Consider the following 24,192-nt stretch of genomic DNA (forward strand, 5'->3'; position numbering starts at 1 on the left):
TCATGTTGGCCAGGCTGGTCTTGAACTCCTGACCTCAGGTGATCCACCTGCTTTGGCCTCCCAAAGTGCTGGGATTATAGGCATTAGCCACTGTGCCCGGCCTCTATTCTGTGTTTTAAGTAGTTTTCCCAACCCAATAAACTGATCCCCTAATGTACGAACAGATTACAACCTAAGGTGTTAATAACACTGTTCATGGTTGTCTTTAAAGTTTTATTAAAATAATTAATATTACTTAGTTTATAAAGTGCATATTATACTTTTAAAAATAGGCAATAATAGCAACAGGTGGAACTTAGTGACAAAAATAGTACAAGAAATTTTAAGGTATAATAATATTAAGATGATTTAATATCTGGGGTAATGTACTGCACTTGAAGTAATATCATACAGATGTGACACATACTGATCTTACAGTGTAGTTCTTAAGACCCCAACCTTTTTGGCACTAGGTACCGGTTTCCTGGAAGACAATTTTTCCACGAGCCGGTGGGCTGGGGTTGAAGGTGGGGACGGCTTTGGGATGAAACTGTTCTCTCTCACATCGTCAGGTGTTAGTTAGATTCTCATAAGGAGTGTGCAGTTCACAATAGGGTTCACACTCCTGTGAGAATCTAAGGAAAATATAGAGAAAGATGAGGATACTGTATAGGAAACATGGAGTTTTTAATTTCTTCTAATTTCCTTCTTCGATACACTTATTTGGAAGATATTTAACTGACTTTTATTTTGGGTATAGATTAAGATCATGAACTCTAGTGTCTTAATTTAGAGATTAAGATCATGAACTCTAGAGTCAAAGTGCCTGACATCAAGTACTCTTCCCTTAGGGGCGCTGCTCACCTTCTTTACTGGGATGCTTAGAGTATGTTTGTCATAGTTAATAGATACCATATTACTTGGCAAATAGTCACCCAACAAATGTTAGCTGTTGTTCCTCTTTTTCTGTTTCATAGATGTAATGGTGTTCTGAGGTTGGCAATGAATTAAATATCAATTTATATAGATGGTGAAGTAGCTTCAGTGAGGTTGGTTAGATATTCAAAGTTTGTTTCTTAGTTTTTAAAGATCAAAGACATTGCTTCCAAAGTCTGAAGTTGAATTAATACCATGCCTCCGAAGCTTCAGTTGCTTAGCAATCAGATTTTTAGCTCCTCAAATCGTATTTCTTGTTCCCCCTTTTTATATCATGTTGTTAAAATAAACATGCAAACATTGTTCATGGCCAAAATTCAGTTTGCATCACCCATTGCTAAAAGGTGGGAGGATATGTGTAGTGCAACCTAAGTTTATAGGATAAAATATTTGGGAGACTAGAAATGAACAACTAGATGATATGGTAGAACCTTAAGGATTACCTGAGACCCAGATAACCTCTATCAGGGAAAGGAAACAATTATCACCTGCTTCACGTGGGAATGCCACCTCGTCTTTGGGCATTGTGGTCATTTGCCCACTCTATGTGTTGTGAGACTAGCTGTGGGGTCACACAGAAGTGCTTAATCAAGACGTAAACAACCAGTCCCTTACCTTGGGTTTTTTATGAACATTCAATTTTTTTCCTTTTAATGGGAACATGTAAAGATTTTGTTTCTTTTCTGTGAAGCTTATATTTAGAAACCACTAACAGTAACAGAGTAGAGTGTAGGGGAAGACATCAATCACTAGTCAGACATTTACATGCTCAAAGATCCGATGGACTACAATGTGGACTCTGAATTGCCTTTACCCTGGCTTATGAATGCTGGCCCAGTTGGTGTAAGAGCTTTGGGGTGATTTCTCATTTTAAGTCATACATTCCTTGGTAGTAGCCCCATATCCATTAAACATCTTTCGGTTGTCCCCACCAACACTCCTTTTTTTTTTTTTTTTTTTTTGGCGGCTCATAAATTGATTTGGAAACCTAAGTTGTCAAAAAAAAAAGCCCCCAAATTTATTTAAAGAATGTCATGAAGGCTGGGTGCAGTGGCTCGCACCTGTAATCCCAGCACTTTGGGAGGCCAAGGTGGGCGGATCACGAGGTCAGCAGATCAAAACCATCCTGGCTAACACGGCAAAACCCCGTCTCTACTAAAAATACAAAAAATTAGCCAGGCGTGGTGGCAGGTGCCTGTATTCCCAGCTACTCGGGAGGCTGAGGCAGGAGAATGGTGTGAACCCGGGAGGCGGAGCTTGCAGTGAGCCGAGATCGCACCACTGCACCGCAGCCTGGGCAACAGAGCTAGACTCCGTCTCAAAGGAAAAAAAAAAAAGAATGTCGTGAAATAAATGGCTTAGAACTTTGTTCTATGATTACTGGTTTATGAGGCAGTTTTATTTAGTTCGATTTGCAGTGAAGACCGTTGGCACCGCATCTTATTGCATTTGTTTCTGATGTGTCTTTTTTCTTTTTGTAAATTTTAGATCGTGTTGCCTCCTCATCTAGAAAGAATAAGAGAAAAGCTGGCAGAGAATATCCATGAACTCTGGGTTATGAATAAAATTGAGCTTGGCTGGCAGTATGGTCCGGTACGTAATTTTGAAATTTATTTTCGGATTCTTTGAATACATCTTTCTGAAAACATAACTTTTTCTCCCTTTTCCTGCTATGGAGTGACATCAATCAGTTAGTTGGATTGATGTTTTTCCCCCTACACATTAGTCTTTGTGCAGTTTTGCCTTATTACATTATTGTCGTTAATGGGGCTGACAGGCATTATTGGCAGGTTCACTGAAGGATGGTCTAGCTGTCTAGACAATGGAAAGTTATCAGTCTCTGGGCTGAAAGTTATATTTTCAAATCAAGGTTAACATATACAGATAATAGGCATTGATTTTTAAGCCACTTAAAAAATCCCAGTGAAACTGAAAGTGAAAACTGAAAATGAAAAGAAGGCAATTTACTTTTCCCTCGCTGATGTTTCTTTTCTTTCAGTTCCAATTGTGTGTAAAAGTGGAGACCTGTGGGCAAATGTTCCTAGTTGGTTTCACAGGTAGAATGAAGACTGAGAAATCATGATTGCACATGCTTCTAAATGATACTTTGCTAAAGATCTTAGTTTACAACTTAATAAAATTTAGATTTAAAACAAACAACTTCCTGTGTAATCCTACTGTATATCATGTACTTGTTTGTGTCAAAACCATGGTAATACTTTCATTTGTATGATATTATTCTAAGTGTCCTGAAGGCTATAACACTTTCTTATACCTGACTGAATGTGGAAATTAATGTATTTACCCATCATAGTTTATTGCATTGAGCTCTAAATAAAGAATACTTAATATAATGTTAGTAGTGGTATCATGTGATACTCCACACTACTCAGTAATATTTATAAATTTATTCAGTGTTTTGCATTCTCACATACAGATTATTAAGTCAAATTATCATTACAGTGAACTGGGTTGTGTTATTATTTCAGTTGTACTGGGGATGACCTAGCGGAGAGTTCTTGCAGTTGCTAAATGCCTTGGCAGGCATCACACAGCTAGTGAGTAGCAGCTCCAAGACTGGAATCAAGGTTTTCTAAGACAGAATTTAGAAAGTGACTGCAAGTCACTGTAAGGCTTGCTGAAGCATGACCAGAAAATGGGATGCTTTTACTAACTAAATGATAGTGAGACATTCGTTACACCAACAAACACTTGGGTACCTAGTTTTGTGCTACGTTCATCAATTTTTTTTATTTTTTTGAGATAGAGTTTTGCTCTTGTTACCCAGGCTGGAGTGCAGTGGTGCGATCTTGGCTCACTGCAACCTCCACCTCCCGGGTTCAAGCGATTCTCCTGCCTCAGCCTCCCAAGTAGCTGGTTTTACAGGCATGCACCGCCACACCCGGCTAATTTTGTATTTTTAGTAGAGACCAGTTTCACCATGTGGCCAGGCTGGTCTCGAACTCCTGACCTCGGGTGATCTGGCCACCTCAGCCTCTCAAAGTGCTGGGATTACAGGCTGGATTACAGGCACACCCGGCCTCATCAATTCTTAAAATTGAAGGACATGTATAAATGCTAAATAAGAGACTGAACCATCTATTAGTCAGTAGGAAGAGAGACGCTACAAATGAGTAAGTAATCAATTGCCAGATGAATTACAGGCAACATTCCCCAGAAGTTTCAAAAATAGGAAAAGATGATTAGAGGCCAGGAAGATTTTTTAAAAAGTTCCCATTAAAAAACAAACAAACAAACAAACAAAATGTAAAACAAACAGCAAAACCCAATATTGTAATAGCAAATATTTCAGTGGGCTTCTAAGATGATCTCCACTGCGAACTCCCAGTAAGTTCACCTAAATGATTATGTTTTGCAGTGAAGCCTTAGGTGTGTTTCTTCTTTAAGAACTGACTAAAATATAAAGTCTCATTGTTATTGATTTTTCCAGTTAAATTTAGTTCTGTTTGATACCATACATTGTATTCCTGCCATGTTCAGGACACTCTTCGGGTTTTCAGATATTAAAGGATAATACAGTGCCGCGGGGCCTTCTTGCCTGCAATTGACTCAAGTTATCCTTTGCTGGGTCTGAGGCCAGTTGAGGCAACACTGGGCTTGATGTACCTCTGGGGGAGACACTAAGCCCTTGGTCTGCTGCTCTTGTGTTAGCACCCACACCTTTGCTGGTGCAGGAAATATTCTCTCATCCAATGTATGATTTGCAGCCTGCTTCTTTTCCAAGACCTTCCCTGAAACTCCTTTTTGTGAAGTGTAGTTACAATCCTTGACCTTGTGATGTCTATTATTCTAGACTAAGATATGTGCCTGTTACTATGCTAATTTCATAAATTCATTAACATTTTAAATGAGGTTTTGAAGTATTCAAGTATGTTTTTCTTTGGAGCAATTTATACTTAGCTACCTAGCGTGCTGGATTTTTTTTTGAAGAAATTATCATTTCTTTGGGATATATTTCCCAGGAGCATGATGCAAGGGCTCTATTTTATGGAATAACAAGACAGATCAGTCTATCATTTATTCGTCCCTTTAACATTTATTGTATGTCTACTGTTTGCCTGGTGTGTTTAGTACTGGGGACCCGATTTTGAAAAGACCTTGACTTTTAAGGTATTGTGTTTGCCTTCTCGGCGCTTCCTGTTTAGTTGAATGATTGGTAGGCAAACAATTACAGAGTAAGGAAGTAATATTTAGCTCTTCCCAGGGAAATCAGGGAAGGCTTCCAGGAGGAGGTAAATATTTGATCCAAGACTGAAGGATGTGTACAAGATAGCTGGCAATCAGAAAGCATGACCGTGTAGTAGGCAGAGGACCTGGCATGTGTAAAAGCGAGGAGGCAGAAGAGACAGGACATTAGCTATGACCTTTCAGTAGCGCAGTGTTGCAAGAGGACACCTCTGCTGTGGTGCAGAGAAGAGGTGGGAAGCCAGGCCATGTATGCAGGAAGTGTGTCACAAAAGGCTTGGGAAAGAGATGATTTTATTCTGTAGGGGGCTAAAGAGCATTGAAAAATGCTTAGCAGGAAGGTGACAGGCTTACGTCTGCTTTCAAAAGAAGCTCTGCTGTGAATGTGGAAAAGCAGAGAGCCTGGAGGCAGGAAGAGAGACAGGGAGAGGGCACAGGTACCCTCAAGTGAGAGGTGACTCAGAGCCCCGCAGTGGGGATAGAGAGACGTGATTGCAGGAGATGTTTCGATGTTCACGTATGGGATGTAGCAGGAGAAGGAAGGGAATCTGCGCAGATTTCTGGTTTCATTTAGACACTTGAGGAGATGATGGTGTTGGTTATGCTGGTATAGAGAGTAGAGACAAAGTGGAGATGACCTAAATAGGGAGATTATTTCCCGGTTCAGACACATTCATTTCATAAATGTTCATTTTATGTTTCGTTTGTAGGGTTAGAGATTTAGAGTTTAGAGTAAAATTACGTAACTCAATTTCACTTTCAAAGTTCTGCAATCCAATAAGTATATCTAATATATGATTCTATATAAGTCTTGTTCATTCGTAATGATGACCAGAAAGAAAGGAATAAATACATCATTTCTAACTTGGTGACTGCTGAAGACTTAAAAAAAAAAAAGCTCCCTCATGTTTCTGTCCTTCTCGTGTGGCATTTATAGGACCTGGTAATGATGCTCATGAACTAATTTGTTCCCTGACAGCCTATGGCTGCCATCTAGGTGCTGCCACGGCATTAATGCCGAGGCGATTTAGGTCTCTGAGAAGATAACAAACCTAATTACTAATGCAAGGAGAGAGAACATCTTTCTCATTAATTCATTCCTAAAACCTTGCATTTAGTTTAATGTGATTGCTAATATACAGTTTCAAGAATTAATATAAAAACCACCTGCATATGATGCTAATGGATTTTGCGAAGGTAGTAGGGTGATTTGTGAGATCAGGAGGTAACATGCAGGGGGTAAAATGAACAGCTAGAACCACCTCAAAGTGTTGATGTCAGTCAGTCCTGTTGTTAATTGATGTCTGTAATCAGTTTGGTTCTATACAGGAAAATTACTATGAATTAAAACTAAGTCATTGCCACATCCTTCTTATACAGGATTTATTTCAATTTATAAAACATGTGTCAAGTGCCTAGGACATACCAGGCATGTTTAAGGTGTTTGGGACACATCAAAGAACAAAAGAGACCAAAATCTTTCCATTTTTGATCTTCTAATTCACGGAGACAGACAATAGCCCAGTAACTCAATAAATCCAATCTGTTAGAAGGTGTATGGACCAAAAAAAAAAAAAGAGTAAGCTGGGCAGGCAGACTGTCCTAATTAGGCAAGTGGGCAGGGTAAACCTCCCTGAGAAAGTAAGATATAAGCAAATGCTGCAAGGAGCTGTGGGAATCTGGGGTAGAAGTCTGCATGGCGGGGGTTCATGGAAGCTCTGCCAAACAGAAGGGAAGGAACGAAGGTAATGGCAGCTTTTACCAGTGACCTCAGATACTCACTGTGCCTGAGAGGTTGTGGGGGCAGCTTTGTGGGGGTGAGGATCTGGGTGTTCCTTCTTGCCTTTCACCTCCACTTTCTACCACACAGTTGAATTCCATTGCTAGTGCCTGGCATTGGAGACTATTATATGCCAATTTCCTGTCCTGTTTCAGGTTAGAGATGACAACAAGAGACAACATCCATGCCTGGTGGAGTTCTCCAAGCTGCCTGAACAGGAGCGCAATTACAACTTACAAATGTCGCTTGAGACCCTGAAGTGAGTTTCTTAACTGTTTCTATTTTCCAACCTGCCTTCCCTGAAAAAAAAAAAACAAAAAACAGGTATTGATTCTATATGTTAACTGAGCTGTGAAGTGATTTTTAATTCCAGCTAGAACTTTCTATAATGCGTAAGTGGATTGGATCAGTATTTGTTGAGAATAAGACTTTGGCCCTGTTAATTTATGTCCTCTTGTTCTACATCAGTATTTCGCAAAGGGTGTCCTACAGATGTTTATGAGTATTATGGATGACGAGGATTTTGTGATCTGATAGGATACAGGTCCACAGAATGCGGGCTGTGGACTGGGACTGGGCCAGTCACAAATTGTTACTGGTTTGTGACTAAATAAGATATTAAGAGTAAGTGTTTATAAACTTCTATACCAATTTAGGGAAGCAATTTTACACATATTGAATCTAATAATTTAAGAAATGTGAGGTCATAGCCTATATGTCTTCATTTTGAAAATTCAGTAAAGAAACTGAATTTTCCTAACACTGTCTCAAAAATAATAGTAATAAAAATAAATTTAAAAGGAGCCAGAGTCTTACTATGTTGCCCAGGCTGGCGAGCAATGGCAATTCACAGGCTTGATCATGGCGCACTGCAGCCTCCAACTCCTGGGTTCAAGTGATTCTCTGTCCTAAGAGCAATGGCAATTCACAGGCTTGATCATGGCGCACTGCAGCCTCCGACTCCTGGGTTCAATTCCCTAATAATTCTATTGTATTATATCAGAAGAACCACAATAGACCGAATATTAAAAGAAAATTAGTTCTTCACCATAGGTAATTTGAGAAGCACTGATTTAATATATTTAAAAGATGCTAAATTCAAAGAGTTAAATACTTTAAAAATTTTTGCTGGTGGACTTTTCAGACCTTTGAGGTGAAGTCTGTATATGGTATTTCCTAAACTGATTTGACCATAGCAGCCTCTTTTCAGAGCATACCTATGAGGACTATTTATCTGAGCACCATATCTTTGGTTTTGTTTTAGTTTTTTAAGGAGCCAAAGTCAGCTGGGCACAGTGGCTTGTGCCTGTTATCCCAGCCCTTCGGGAGGCCAAGGCCAGGATGCCTTGAGCCCAGGAGTTTGAGACTATCCTGGGCTACATAGTGAGATCCTATGTCAACAAAAAATGTAAAACTTATCTGGGCATAATGGCGCACACCTGTAGTCCCAGCTACTCGGAGGCTGAGGTGGGAGGATGGATTGAGCCTGGGAGATTAAGGCTCCAATGAGCTGTGATCATGTCACTGCACTCCAGCCTGGATGACAGAGCAGGACACTGTCTCAAAAATAATAGTAATAAAAATAAATTTAAAAGGAGCCCACAGGCTTGATCATGGCGCACTGCAGCCTCCGACTCCTGGGTTCAAGTGATTCTCTGTCCTCAGAGCAATAGCAATTCACAGGCTTGATCATGGTGCACTGCAGCCTCCAACTCCAGGGTTCAAGTGATTCTCTGGCCCAGTCTGGGTATCTAGGACTACAAGAGCTTGCCACTGCATCCAGCCTGAGCACATATTTTGAGAAAAGCTACTGTAGAGTATTTTATATCACCCAGTAAAGGCAAATTTGATTTTTAGTGATTGTTGCCAGTTGACCTCTTGATTTTGCCCCTTACCTTTGCAGACGGAATAATGGGACTGAAATGGAACAAAGGAAGGAATATAATTTCAAATTTTGATATAGAAAAGTAAAGAGAATATTTTTGCAAAGCCAGTAACTTTACTCTTGTCCTCTTTCCATCCTTGATGTCCTATAGAACTGGATTTGTTCAAATAGGTCACTTAAATCCTAATATGTTTTTATATTATGTACAAAACTATAGTCCTTTTTGTTTGTTTCAGTTTTGTTAAGCGTAGTAAGGAGTTATTTCCACTGAAATTATTTTACCAGGGACCCGGAACATAAAATTTAAACCACATTTCAAATTCTAGGATTTGGGCTCAGGTATATAGTCATGAGCTGCCTAACAGTGTTTGACTCAATGATGGACTGCGTATATGATGGTGGCCATGCGATTATAAAGGAGCTGAAAAATTCCTATCACGACATCATAGTTGTCATAACATCCTAGTGCAACACACTACCTTTTCTATATTTAGATACCCAAATACTTACCATTGTATTACAATTGTCTACAGTATTTGGTGAAGTAACATGTACAAGTTTGTAGCCTACCAGCAATAGGCTATATTGCATAGCTTAGGTGTGTAGTAGGCTCTATGATCTAGGTTTGTACAAATATACTCTATAATGTTCACATAATGATGAAATCACCTAAAGACCCATTTCTTAGAGTATATCCCCATCGTTAAGTGATATATAACTCTATATCCTCAAGGATGCAGATTATCATGTAAATAAACACATTAGGCATAGATTGAGCTTAGGATCTACTAGGAACTTAAAAGAAAAAGCAATATATACACATCAAGTAAATTGAGAACCTAAAGGTTAAAAATGACAAGGTTTGCTTGTAATAAAGAATGCATAATGAGCCCTGTGTCCTGGGTACGTGGATTCAGCATCTCTGATCTTCCTTTGCGCTCTTGACGTGAGGCTTGTATATTTAGCTTAGTAATTCATGGCAGCTCATTATTTCTTCATCTTTTACAACAGAATGTTTTATTGAAAGGTCATGGTCTAACATAATTTAAATTTGCAGTGCATTTCCTATCATTTTAGCAATTGACCGCTAAGCCAGCTATAGCAGAGAGTAAATCCTGGACTGTAGAAATCTCTGTATTTGCATTTAGCATGTTGTGCCTTTGACTATTACATGTAATCCAGTGTCATACCTAACAGCCGCTGGTGGCTGGTTTGGTTAATCTGCAGACTGCACGCACTGTGGTTTTATTCTCTCTGATGAATGTAAATCACCCTCTTCACAAGCAGATGCTTAACGTTTCTTTGTCGATTTTCTTATAGCTAGTTTATATGGTTTTATGATGGACTGATTTTTATTTATTTATTTACAAATCAAATTAGGGGAAAACACCTATACTTGTCTAACATTCGTACCATGCCCAATTCCAGGGGTTTAGAGAAAGTACAGTACTTTCTTCCTATATTTCCTTTATTCACTTATTTAATTGGCAGGTCCCAGAGCAGCGTAGGTAAGAACATAGACTCTGGAGTTGGGTCGTCTGGACTTAAGGGCTTGGTCCACCAAGGAAATGTTGCTGGAGTCACTCAATTCCTCTGAACCCTAGGTTTTCTTCTCCTTAGTAAAATGAGGATCATAATGTATTTGCTTCATGGAATTATTATAGGGACTAACTAATAGGATATCAATAAAGCCTTTAACACCATATGTCTGAGAGGAAGCACAGTCTAGGTTTTTTGTTTGTTTAATAAATATATCATGGGAGGGATGAACAGCTTCATTTGTTTACATCTTTAGAAGTTCCAAATAACAAATAAGCAAGAAATTATTCCAGAATATCCCTTATTTTGGATTGAGGAGCAATTTAATGAAATATGAATTTTGGATGCTGTTTCTATGATTTTTTTCTTACGTAAATTGTTGACAATGACAACTTTAGACTTCTATCATCATCTGTGTATCGTACAGTACTGCAAAATTGTAACACTCTCAGAACAGCACAGCTTGGCAGATCATGCCTGCCAGATGACCCTCAAATGTGATCAGTGTTACCAAAGGTTCAGTTTCTGGTTTCGTTTTTATTATTTTCCAAATTCCAGATCTTAATTTCTGAATAAACAGCTCACATTTTAGAAATAATTGATATAAGGATTTTTAATTGACATATAATACACATTCATAGAATTTATTTCTTTGGAAGTTAACAAAAATATAGTGACACTACAATGATATTTTTCCTCCTGGCCAAGTATTTTTCCTGAAAATTATTTTTAGATGATGTAGTGTGCTTGTGCACATATGTGGTGAAGGGTGGGAGGAATAGTAGGGACCCAGGACACAGGGATGGAGAGGAAAGCAGTATGGAAGGGGGACAAATAACTGATAAGGGGAGAGGTAGAATTTTTGTCCAAGAGAGCAAGTTAGTTTCTCATACCTCTTTTCCTCCTCTTCCTTCTCCCCCTCCCTCCCCTCCCTCCATCACCCACCCCCTTCCCCTCCCCTCCCTTCCTTCCTCCGTCCCTCCCTTCCTTCCTTCCTTCCTTCCTTCCTTCCTTCCTTCCTTCCTTCCTTCCCCTCCTTCTCCTTCTCTTCCTCTTTCCTCCTCCCTCTGCTTCTCCTTCTCTGTCTCCTCCTTCTCCCTCTTCTCCTCCTCCCTCTTCTCCTCCTCCCTCTTCTCTCTCTCCCTCTTCTCCTTCTCCCTTTTCTTCTCCCTATTCTCCTTCTCCCTATTCTCCTTCCCCTTCTTCCTCTTCTTCTCCTCTTCCTTCCTCTTCTCCTTCCCCTACTTCCTCTTCTCCTTCCCCTACTTCCTCGTCTCTTCCTCCTTCTCTTCCTCCTGCCTCTTCTCTTCCTCCCTCTTCTCCTCCTCCCTCTTCTTCTCTTCTCTCTTCTTTTCCTTCCTCTTCTCTTCCTCCCTCTTCTCCTTCTCCCTCTTCTTCTCCTTCTTCCTTCTTCTCCTCGCTCTTCTTCTCACTATTCTCCTTCTTCTCTCCCTCTTCTTTTTCCTCCTCTTCTTCTCCTTATCCTTCTCCTTTTTCTGTCTCTTCCTCCTCCTCTTCTTTCTTCTTTTTGGTTTCTTGCTGGCAACAATCTTCCCAAGTTACTTACTTATTTGTTTGTTTGTTTGTTTGAAGGAGTCTCGCTCTGTTGCCTAGGCTGGAGTGCAGTTGCGCAATCTCAGCTCACAGCAACCTCTGCCTCCCAGGTTCAAGCGATTCTCCTGCCTCAGTCACCTGAGTAGCTGGGATTACAGGCACCTGCCACCACCTCTGGTTAATTTTTCTTTTGTATTTTTTTGTAGAGATGGGGTTTCTCCATCTTGGCCAGGCTAGTCTCAAACCCCTGGCCTCAGGTGATCCACCTGTCTTGGCCTCTCAAAGTGCTGGGATTACAGGTGTGAGCCACCGTGCCTGGCCAATCTTCCCAAGTTCTAAATGTTGTGAATCTTTATGTTCAGTCTTGGGCCATTTCTTCTCAGTGTGCAAACTCTCTGAAGGTATTCTCACCACTCCATGACTTAATTACCACACAGGTGCTGATACCTCCCCAAATGTCCATCTCTACCCCAGACATCTGCTCTGAGTGACAGAATTGTATGTCCTATCATTCCATTGACCTGGATGCATCAGAAGTGACCTAGACCTATATAGCTTTATGTCCCCTGTATTTGCATTTAGGATGTTCTTTCAACATGCGTGGCTATTCATCCTGCTACACATGCCAGGAACCTGGGAATCACCTTTGACTCTTCCCTTTGTTTCATTTCTACTTCTAACCCATCATCAGGTCCTCCCAAGTGTACCTCACTCTTCCTCCACCCTCCCTTTCCACAGCAGTCAATCTGGTCCAAGCCACCATCATCTGTCACCCAGACTACCATAGCCATCTCCTAACTGGTCCTCCCACTTGCCCTCTTTATTCTGCACCCAGCAGCCTGAGTTCATACACACACATGCATTCATTCATATGTTGCTTAAAACTGTTCAATGGCTTCCGTGGAACTTAAATGGAGTCTGATATCTTCACAGGTGTGTTCAGGGTGCAGACAATCTGACACCCCTCCTGTTTGTCATCATGCCTTGTACCACTCTTTGCCTTGTTCCTTATGTTCGAACCCTCATGTTCTCTTCCTGTTTATGAGTTAAACTTTTTCCTGCCTCACCTATTCTGTTCCCTTTGCCTGGAAAATTCTTCATTTCACCCTTAAAGGAGCTCCTCCCTACTCATCCCTCAGGCCTTCATTTAAATATCACTTCCCTGATAAGAATTTCCTCACCACTTCCTTCACTTCCTTTATAACACCTGATAGTGTGTTTATAACTCTCACCACAATTTGTAATATCACTTTCTGAGGTTATTTAATATTTGCCTTTCCTTCTAGACCAGAGGTGTCCAATCTTTTGGCTTCCCTGGGCCACATTGGAAGAAGAATTATCTTGGGCCACACACAAAATACACTAACACTAATGATAGCTGATGAGCTAAAACAAAAATCACAAAAAGATCTCATAATGTTTTAGGAAAGTTTATGAATTTGTGTTGGGCCACATTCAAAGCCATCCTGGGCTGTGGGCTGGAAAAGCTTGTTCTAGACTGTAAGCTCCATGAAGCCAGGAACTATAATTAAAAAAACAAACAAACAAACAAAAACCTTTATTTTTTAGAGCAGATTTAGGATCTCAGCAAAGTTAAAAGGAAGATACAGACTTTTCATATGCCCCCTGTTTCCACAGGCAGCTGCCCTCAAGAAAGTGGTACATTTATAACAATTGATGAACCTACGCTGATACACCATTATCACCCGAAGTCCACAGCATGACTTTTTTTAAAATTCAGTCATGTACCTAGTCCTAAAAAGGTATCCAGCGCATAACATTCTCAGATGCCAACTTGCTTAGATATTGCAAATGTACCTCAAACTTTGTGACTTTTTTATACCTTCGAATCTCAGGCTTCTTTCAGTTTCCTTCTCTTGTTGTGTCAAGTGCCCCTCAGAACACAACTCAGATATCTGAGAGTCATCCTGGACACATCCCTTCCCTTCACCCATGGCTTTCTATTGATATAATCCATTGACTTCTTTATTTTCTTCCATTACTAATGTTACTATCACCACATCATCAACTCCAACATGATTGTCACCCTATACTAACCTAGTCTAAGCTACCACTATTTCCCACCTGAAATTATAATATCCTCCCAACAGATCCAATTGAAATACACCCTAGATACTCTTTTCTATTCTTTTTTTTTTTGCCTTTTTAAAAATCGTACAAATTTACAGGGTACATGTGCAATTTTGTTACATGCATGAAGTAACAAAAGTCAGGACTTTGAGGGTATCCATCACCCAGTTAATGTATATTGCACCCATTAAGTAATTTCTCATCATCTACTCCCTTCCAATCCCCTCACTCTTCCAAGTCTCCATTAACTGTCATTCCACTCTCTATGTCCATGTGTACAGATTTTTTAACACCCACTTATGAATGAGAACATGGGTATTTGCCTTTCTGGGTCTAGCTTATTTCATTTAAAATAATGACCCAGTTCTAATCATGTTGCTACAAAATACATGATTTCATTCTTCTTTACTGCGTAAATAATAGTCCATTATGTATTTATGCCACATTTTCTTTATCTATTCATCCACTGATGGACACTTAGGTTCCTTCCATTTCTTTGCTGATGTGAATAGTCCCGCAATAAACATACAAGTGCATGTGTCTTTTTGATACATCGATTTCTTTTCCTTTGGGTAGATATCCAATAGTAGGATTGCTGGATTGAATGGCAGTTTTATTTTTAGTTCCCTGTTAAGTTTCTATACTATTCTTTCATAGAGGCTGTACTAATTTACGTTGCCACCAACAGTGCATAAGAGTTCCCTTTTCTCTGCATCCTCGCCAACATCTGTTTTTTTGTTTGTTTGCATTTTTAATAATAGCCATTCTGACTGGTGTAGGATGATATCTCATCTGGGTTTTAGTTTGCATTTCTCTGATGATTAGTGATGTTCAGCATTTTCTCATATACCTGTTAGCCATTTGTATGTCTTATTTTGAAAAATGTCTATTCATGTCCTTTGCCCACTTTTTAAGACTATTTGATGCTTTTCTTGTTGTTGAATTGTTTGTTTCTTGCGTATTTCTGGATGAATGAGTAGTTTGATGTCAGATGAATTGTTGCAAATATTTGCTTGCATTCTGCAGGTTGTCTCTTCACTCTGTTGATTCTTTCTCTTACTCTGCAGAAGCTTATTAGTTTAAATAGGTCTTGTTTGTCTATTTTTGTTTCTGTTGCCTGGGTTTTTGAGGTCTTAGTCATAAATTCTTTGCCTAGACCAATGTTTAGAAGAGTTTTCCCTAGATTTTCTTCTAGTATTTTTATAATTTTGAGTCTTTTGTTTAAGTCTTAACCATTCTTGAGTTGATTTTTGTACGTGGTGAGAGATAGGGGACCAGTTTTACTCTTCTGCATGTGGCCATCCAGTTTTCCCAGCAACATTTATTGAAGAGTGTATCCTTTCTCCAATGTATGCTCTTGTTGGCTTTGTGAAAGCTGCAAATATGGCTGTAAATATGTAGCTTTATCTCTGGGTTCTCTATTCTGTTCCATTGATCTATTTGTCTGTTTTTATACCAGTACCATGCTGTGTTGGTTACTATAGCCTTATAATAGAATTTGAAGTCAGGTAGTATGATGCCTCCTTTTTTTTCCCCCTCAGGATTGCTTTGGCTATTTGGACTCTTTCTTGTTCCATTTGAATTTTAGGATTGTTTTTCCCTAATTCTGTGAAAAATGACATTGGTATTTTGATATGAGTTGCATTGAATTTATGGATTGCTTTGGGCTATATCATCATTTTAACTATACTAATTCTTCAGATTCTTGATCACGGGCTGTTTTCCTGTTTGTTTGCATCATCTATAATTTTGTAGTTTCTCTTGTATAGATCTTTCACCTCCTTGGTTAAATATATTTTAATTAGGTATTTTAGGTATTTCAATTAGGTATTTTAATTTTTATGTGGATATTGTAAATAGGATTGCCTCCTAGATTTGTTTCTTAGATTGTTACTGGTCTATAGATATGCTACCAATTTTTGTACATTGATTTTACATGCTGCAACTTTACTGAATTCATTTATCAAATAAGAGGTTTTGTGGCATCTTTAGGTTTTTCTTGACATAAGATCAAATTGTCAGCGAACAAGGATAATTAGACTTCGTTTTTTCCGGTTTAGATGCCATTTATTTCTTTCCGCTGCCTAATTGCTCTGGCAAGGCCTTCCAGTACTGTAATGAATAGGAGTGGTGAAAGTAAATATCCTTGTTTTATTCCAGTTCTTAGAGGGAAAGTTTTCAACTTTCACTATTCAGCATAATGTTAGCTGTTGGATTGTTGTATATGGCCTTTATTATTTTGAGATATGTTCCTTCTATCCCTTGTTTATTGAGAGTTCTTATTATGAAGCGATACTGAATTTTATCAAATGCTTTTTCTGTACCTATTGAGATGCTCATATGGCATTTGTTGTTGGTTCTGTTTTTGCAACGTATCACATTTATTGATTTGCAGATGTTGAACAATCTTTGTGTCCCTGTTATAAAACCCACTTAATTTCTGAAAATATACAGCCTCCCTCCTAAGACTGAACCAGGAAGAAATTGAAAACCTGAACAGAGCAATAACAAGTAGCAAGACTGAATCAGTGGCCAGGTGTGGTGGCTCATGCCTGTAATCCCAGCACTTTGGGAGGCTGAGGTGGGTGGATCACTTGAGGTCAGGAGTTCCAGATGAGCCTGGCCAACATGGCGAAACCCTGACTTTATTAAAAATACAAAAATTAGCCAAGTGTGGTGGTGCACACCAGTAATCCCAGCTACTCAGGAGGCTGAGGCAGGAGAATTGCTTTAACCTGGGAGACAGAGTTTGTGATAAGCCGGGATTGTGCCACTGCACTTTAGCCTAGGTGACAGAGTGAGACTCTGTCTCCAAAAAAAGAAAAGATTGAATCGGCAATAAAAAGTGTCCCAACAATGAAAAGCCCAGGATCAGATGCATTTACAGATGAATTTTACCTAACAGACACAGAACTAGTGTCAATCCTCCTGAAACTGTTTCAAAAAAAATCAAGGAGCAGGAAATTCTCCCTAACCGCTCTATGAAGCCGGTATCACCCTGGTACCAAAACCAGACAAGGACACAACAAAAAAAGAAAACTACAGACCAATATCCCTGATTAACATAGACACAACAGTCCTCAACAAAAATACTAGCAAACAGAATGCAATAGCACCTCTATCTATTCTGTACTTTGTAGCCAGTGTATTCATTTGAAATATTAAGGTGACCATGTCAATCTTTCTATTTAAAATCCCTTAACGGGGCTGGGCACGGTGGGTCACCTGAGATCAGGTGGGCCTGTAATCTCAGCACTTTGGGAGGCCGAGGCAGGTGGATCATCTGAGGTCAGGAGTTCAAGACCAGCCTGGCCAACATGGTGAAACCCTGTCTCTACTAAAATGACAAAAATTAGCCAAGCGTCATGGCAGGTGCCTGTAATCCCAGCTGCTCGGGAGGATGAGGCAGGAGAATTGCTTGAACCCAGGAGGCAGAGGTTGCAGCGAGCTGAGATCATGCTGCTGCACTCCAGCCTGGGTGACAGAGCGAGACTCCATCTCAAAAAAAAATAAATAAATAAATACATAAAAAAAAAAAAAAATCCCTTAATGGCTTTTCATTGCTTTTAAGTTAAATATGGTGCTTTAATTTGCCAAAGTATCCAAAAATCTCAGGCCTCCCCTCTCACCAGCCTCCTTGTAAGTGAGGCTGCCCTTGTACTCTTGCTTGCAGTCACACTGACCTTTGTGTTGCTTGCCTGTCCATGCATTCCATTCTACCACAAGATCTTCCACACGTCCTCTTCTTGGAATGCTCTTTTCTTTCTTTTTTTTTTTATTATAATTCAAGTTTTAGGGTACATGTGCACAACGTGCAGGTTAGTTACATATGTATCCATGTGCCATGTTGGTGTGCTGCACCCATTAACTCGTCATTTAACATTAGGTATATTTCCTAATGCTATCCCTCCCCCCTCCCCCCACCCCACAACAGGCCCCGGTGTGTGATGTGGAATGCTGTTTTCTATGCCTGGCTCTCATCCTTTGGATCAGGGCTGTCCAATCTGCTGGCTTCCCTGGGCCATAGCGGAAGAAGAATTGTCTTGGGCCACACATAAAATACACTATAACACTAAGAATAGCTGATGAGCTAAATTTTAAAAATCACACAAAAAAATCTCATAATATTTTAAGAAAGTTTGTGAATTTGTGTTGGGCCACATTCAAAGAGCTGAACTAGGCTGCATGTAGCCCGCAGGCCGCGGGTTGGACAAGCTTGCCAGATCTAAGGTCAGGTTCACTTCTTTTGAACATGTTGTCTGAGTTCCTTGACTCAACAATTTTACGTCTAAAGGTACTCATCCTTTCTGTACTCCCAGTATAGAAGCTTTCCCTGTGTGTGGGAATTACATGGTTGCCTCTGTACTCCACCAGACCATATGTTTCATGAGAGCAGGCATCTCACTTGGTTTTCGTTACCATTTTTCAAATTTTACGTAGAGCTCAGTAAATATTCATCGGATGAATGAATTAATAAATAAATGATAAAGCTCAGTCAGTAACTGGGTTTTTACATACCAAATGCCTATCTACAGGGTGCCTCACATTTGCATCCTAACAGCCTGTTTGCTTTTCTGCAGCTATGTAGTTTAAGTTCTAAAATGCTACATTACCAATCCCTGCTGCTTAATCTAGCAAATATTTACTGAATGCATGTAAGGCCAAGAACCCACTCCCAACTAATCCTTTCTTGCTTCCCTTATTTTGTGCTTTTCTAGTCTTTCTATCAGCTTTGCACTTCCAACTTATAGTGTGCTCTTTCTCTCACCACCCTTCAGCAGACTTTAAAAAAAAAAATGAGTTAAACAATGTTTAATCATCAAATAAAGTGATTTAATAAAGATGATACAGAAACCAAACACTTCATTCAAACAAAGAACTTGATATGGTTGTAGTGTTAATAAATATATTTTAAATATAATCCATTGCTCCCATTTTAAAACCTCTGTGGATTAGGCAACGAGTACTTAGATATAATATTCAAAACATGATATATTAAAGAAAACAGTCCATCCATTGGAGTTAATTAAAATAAAACTTTCTGTACTTCAAAAGAAGCCATTAAGAAAATGAAGAGACAGGCTACCAGCTGGGAGAGAATATTTGTGAATCAAGCACAATTGTATTAATAGGATTTGTAGTAAATCATACCAATCCTAACAAAGGACTTGTATCCAGAATATATATAGAAATCTTATAACTCAATAATAAGAATACACAAAGCCTGATTTAAAAATTGGCAAAACAGCTGGGCATGGTGGCTCAGACCTATAATCCCAGCACTTTGGGAGGCTGAGTTGGGTGGATCACTTGAGGTCTGGAGTTCGAAACCAGCCTGGCCAACAAGGTGAAACTCCATCTCTACTAAAAATACAAAAAAATTAGCTGCACGTGGTGGCAGGCGCCTGTAATCCCAGCTCCTCAGGAGACTGAGGCAGGAGAATTGCTTGAACCTGGGAGGAAGAGGTTGCCGTGAGCGGAGATTGTGCCACTGCACTCCTGCCTGGGTGACAGAGCAAGATTCCGTCTCAAAAAGAAAAGGCAATAATTGGCAAAATACTTTACCAAAGAAGATACACAGATGGCTAATAAAGTGCAATCAAGGATGTTACACATCATCAGTCAGAAAAATACAAATTAAAACCATAATAAGATACTACCTCACACACAATAAAATGGCTATAATTTTTGGACAGACATACCAAGTGTTGGTGAAGCTATAGGAAAACTGAAACCCACATGTATTACTGCTGGCAACGTAAAATGGTGCCACCACTTTGGAAAATAGTTTGGAAGTTTCTTAAAAAGTTAAACATAAACTTACCATAGCCTAGCAATTCTAATCCTATGTATCTACCCAAGAGAAATAAAAGCTTATGTCCCTGCAAAGATTTACACATAAATGTTCACAGAAGCATTATTCATAAAAGCCGAAAACTGGAAACTATGCAAATGTTCATCAACTAAGGAATAGATAAAATGTGATGCAGTGTTACAGTGGCATATTATTCAGCAATAAAAGGAAACAAACTACTGCCACATACTCCAACATGGGTCAACCTGAAAAACTTTATGCCAGGTGGAAGGAGCCAAACACAGAAGACTCCATATTATATAATTCTATTCCTATGAAATGCCCCAAACAGGCAAATTGATAGAGACATAAAGTAGCTTAGGTGAGAGTGAGAAATGACTGCAGCAGGCATGGGGGACGTCATGGGCTCGTGGAAATGGTGCAAAGCTAGATTGTGCTGATAGTCATGCAACTCTATAAATTTAATAAAAATGAAAATAACCAGCCTCTAAAAAGTGCATTTTCTACCTGATGACTTCTAACTTTGCTATTCTGCAGAATAACCTTTAGCAGCTCCTAGTCCATTCACATAAGTGTGATTCCCTCAGCATAGCATATGAGGCCCTGACTTAATGTCTTAGTCAGGGTTCTTGAGATAAACACACACACTCACATGTATATGTACACACAGATATATACAGAGAGAGATTCCTTAAAGAATTGGCAGGGTGCTGGCAAAATTCCCTTTTGCTCAGGGAAGGTCAGACTCTTTTTTTCTGTTGAGACCTTTCACTGATTAGTTGAGGCCCAGTCACATTATGGAAGGTAGTCTGATTTACTTAAAGTGCAGTGTACTTTAAAAAAAAAAAAAAAATTTACTATATAATTTTAGAATCAGAGGGTACATGTGCATGTTTGTAACATAGGTATATTGCTTTGTACACAGATACATAGGAATTTACCTATGTACATTGTTACATAGGTATAATGGTGGGAATTCGGCTTCTAATGAACCCATTACCTAAATGGTGAACATTGTACTTGACAGGTAATTTTTCAACACTAGCTCCCCTCCTGCTCTCCTTGCTTTGAAGTCCCTACTATTTATTATTTCCTAACAGTCTGTGCGTATCCACTTGGCTTGGCCCCCACTTATAAGTGAGAGTATGAAGTATTTAATTTTCTTTTAAATGATGAGGATAATGGCCTCCAACTTTCTCCACGTTGCTGCAAGAAGGACATGATTTCATTCTTTTTTCTGGCTGTATAGTTTTCCATGGTGTATACGTACCATGTTTTCTTTTTGCAGTCAACAGCTGACAGACACTTAAGTTGATTCCATGACTTTGCTATTGTAAATAGTGCTGCGATGAACATGTGAGTGCAGGTGGTTTTTTTTGTTTGTTTGTTTTTTTGACGGAGTCTTGCTCGTCGCCTAGGTTGGAGTGCAGTGGCATGATCTCGGCTGACTGAAACTTCTGCTTCCCAGGTTCAAGCAATTCTCCTGCCACAGCCTCCCAAGTAGCTGGGATTACAGGTGCCCACCACCACGCCCGGCTAATTTTTGTAGTTTTAGTAGAGACAAGGTTTCACCATGTTGGCCAGGCTGGTCTCAAACGCCTGACCTGATAATGATTTCTTGGACGGATGCGGTGGCTCACACCTGTAATCCCAGCACTGTGGGAGGCCAAGGCGGGTGAATCACCTGATGTCAGGAGTTCAAGACCAGCCTGGCCAACATGGTGAAACCCCACCTCTACTAAAAATACAAAAATTAGCTGGGCATGGTGGTGAGCACCTGTAATCTCAGCTACTTTGGAGACTGGGGCAGGAGAATCGCTTGAACCTGGGAGGCGGAGGTTGCAGTGAGCCGAGATTGCACCATTGCACTCCAGCCTGGGTGACAAGAGCAAAACTCCTTCTCGAAAAAAAAATAAAAAAATAAATATAATGATTTCTTTTCCTTTGGGTAGGTATCCAGTCATGGGATTGCTGGGCTGAATAGTAGTTCTATTTTTAGTTTTTGGAGAAATATTCATGCTCTTTCCCAAAGGGGTTGAACTAATTTATGTTCCTACTAACAATGTATAAGCCACATCCTCACCCACATCTTTTATTTTTTGACTTTTTAAAATAACCATTCTGACTGGTGTGAGATGGTAGCTCATTGTGGTTTTAGTTTACCTTTTTCTGATGATTAGTAATTCAGAGTATTTTTTTTAATGTGTTTATTTGGCTGCTTGTATTTCCTCTTTTGAGAAATGTCTGTTTATGTCCTTTTTTCTTTTCTTTTCTTTTTTTTTTCAGGACCAGAGTCTCACTCTGTAGCCCAGGCTGGAGTGCAGTGGAGTGATCATAGCTCACTGCATCCTTGATTTCCCAGACTCAGGCAAAATTTCTGCCTCAGCCTTTAGAGTAGCTGAGGCCACAGATATGTGCCACCATGCCTGATTAAACTTGGAATTATATGTAGAGACGGAGTCTCCCTATGTTACCCAGACTGGTCTTGAACTCCTGGGCTCAAGCAATCCTCCTGCCTTGGCCTCCCAAAGTACTGGAATTATAGGCATGAACCACCATGCCTGACCCTTTGGCCAGTTTTTAATACAGTTATTTGTTTTTTTCTTGTTAAGTTCTGTGTGGATTCTGGATATTTATCCTTTGTTGAGGGCATAATTTGAAGATATTTTCTCCCATTCTGTAGGTTGTCTGTTTACTCTGTAGGTTATTTTGCTGTGCAGATGTTTTTAGTTTAAGTCCCATTTGTCTATTTTTGTTTTTGATGCATTTGCTTTTGGGATCTTCATCATAAACTTTACCTAGGCCAATGTCCAGAAGAGTTTTTTCTAGGTTTTCTTCTAGGTCTTACATTTATATCTTTAATCCATCTTGAGTTAATTTTTGTACACGGTGAGAGATAGAGGTGCAATTTCATTCTTCTGCATATGGCTAGCCATTTTTTCCAGCACCATTTATTGAAGGGCTGTCATTTCTCCAGTGTTTATTTTTGTTAACTTTGTCAAAGATCAGTTGGTTGTAGGTATGTGGCTTTATTTCTGGGTTCTGTATTCCATTCCATTGATCTATGTGTCTAATTTTGTACCATTACCATGCTGTTACAGTTACTATGTCCTTATATATAAGTCAGGCAATGTGATGCGTCTGGATTTGTTCATTTTGCTTAGGGTTGCCTTGGCTACTAGGGCTCTTTTTTGGTTCCATGTGAACTTAAAGTGTACCAATTTAAATGTTAATCTCACCCAAAGACGGCTTCACAGAAACATCTGGAATAATGTTTGACTAAATATTTTGGCACTATGCCCCAGCCAAGTTGATACATAAAATCAGCCATCACACATAATGAGAAATATTTATGAAGCGTATAGTGTCCCCCAAACTTACCCCAGTATTTCTTTTTACCCTTAACCTATAGTACGCGGTCAGATCTTAATACTCCAGTCAACTCTTCTCTGCCTCTCCCACACAGACCCACGATCTCCTGCTTCTGCAGGTTGTCCGTCTCGTTCACCTATCTGAAATATTTGCCTCCTCATCTCTTTATCCTTTATTCCCACATATCTTCATCTTTGAAATTTTTAATGATCCTTCTTGGAATATCTTAAAGATACTTCTAAAACATGTAACTTTTTAAAACTTGGAACCCTACTTGGTTTTATTATAATTCTTCAGTCATCATCTTTTCTCCTATCAGACTGTAAACACTGTCAAGAGAAACATGTGCAGTAGCACTCCTGAAAATACCAAATGGAAAACTTTGGAAATAAACGATGTATAAGTTTTAGATCACATGCCATTTTGAGCAGTGTGATGAAATCTCACGCCCTGCTGCTTTGTCCTGCCCAGGATGCGAATCATCCCTTTGTCCCCCTGGTCCGTGCTGTACAGGCTGCCTACCCGTTAGTCACTTAGCAGCCATCTTGGTTATCAGATTGATTGTCATGACACTGTAGTGCTTTTGTTCAAGTGACCCTTATTTTACTTAATAATGGCCCCAAAGCACAAAATTAAAGATGCTGGCAATTTGAATATGTCACAGAGAAGCCATAAAGTGAAGCCTTTTAAGTGAAAAGGTGAATATTCTCAACTTAATAAGGGGAAAAAATACTGTATTCTGAACTTGCCAAGATCTACAAAAACAACAGTTCTTCTGTCTGTGAAATTGTGAGCAGTATATTGTTATAATTGTTCTATTTTCTATTAGTTACTATTTTTAATCCCTTACTGTGTCTAATTTATATGTTAAATTTTAGTATGTATCATAGTATGTATGGATAGGAAAAAGTAAAGGGTTTGGTACTATCTGTGGTTTCAGGCATCCACTGGGGGTCCTGGAACATATCAGCCGTAGATAAGGGAGGACTACTGTACTACAGAGTACCTTAGATATGGTGGTCACTCAATAAATAT

At 39.4% G+C, this 24,192-nt stretch overlaps 1 protein-coding gene across 6 annotated transcripts in view; it reads left to right on the plus strand.

Moving 5' to 3' along the window:
• Positions 1–24,192, plus strand: part of RYR2 (ryanodine receptor 2) — a 799,701-nt gene that overhangs the window by 457,234 nt on the left and 318,275 nt on the right. For all 6 annotated transcript variants that reach the window (XM_032137647.2, XM_032137648.2, XM_058430777.1 and 3 more), the window contains 2 exons: positions 2,404–2,508; positions 7,057–7,160. In XM_032137647.2, the coding sequence (XP_031993538.1) occupies positions 2,404–2,508; positions 7,057–7,160 (209 nt within the window). The remainder of the gene's footprint in view (positions 1–2,403; positions 2,509–7,056; positions 7,161–24,192) is intronic.

The sequence above is a fragment of the Hylobates moloch genome, unplaced genomic scaffold (genome assembly GCF_009828535.3).
Source record: "Hylobates moloch isolate HMO894 unplaced genomic scaffold, HMol_V3 SCAFFOLD_18, whole genome shotgun sequence".
Lineage (NCBI taxonomy): Eukaryota > Metazoa > Chordata > Mammalia > Primates > Hylobatidae > Hylobates > Hylobates moloch.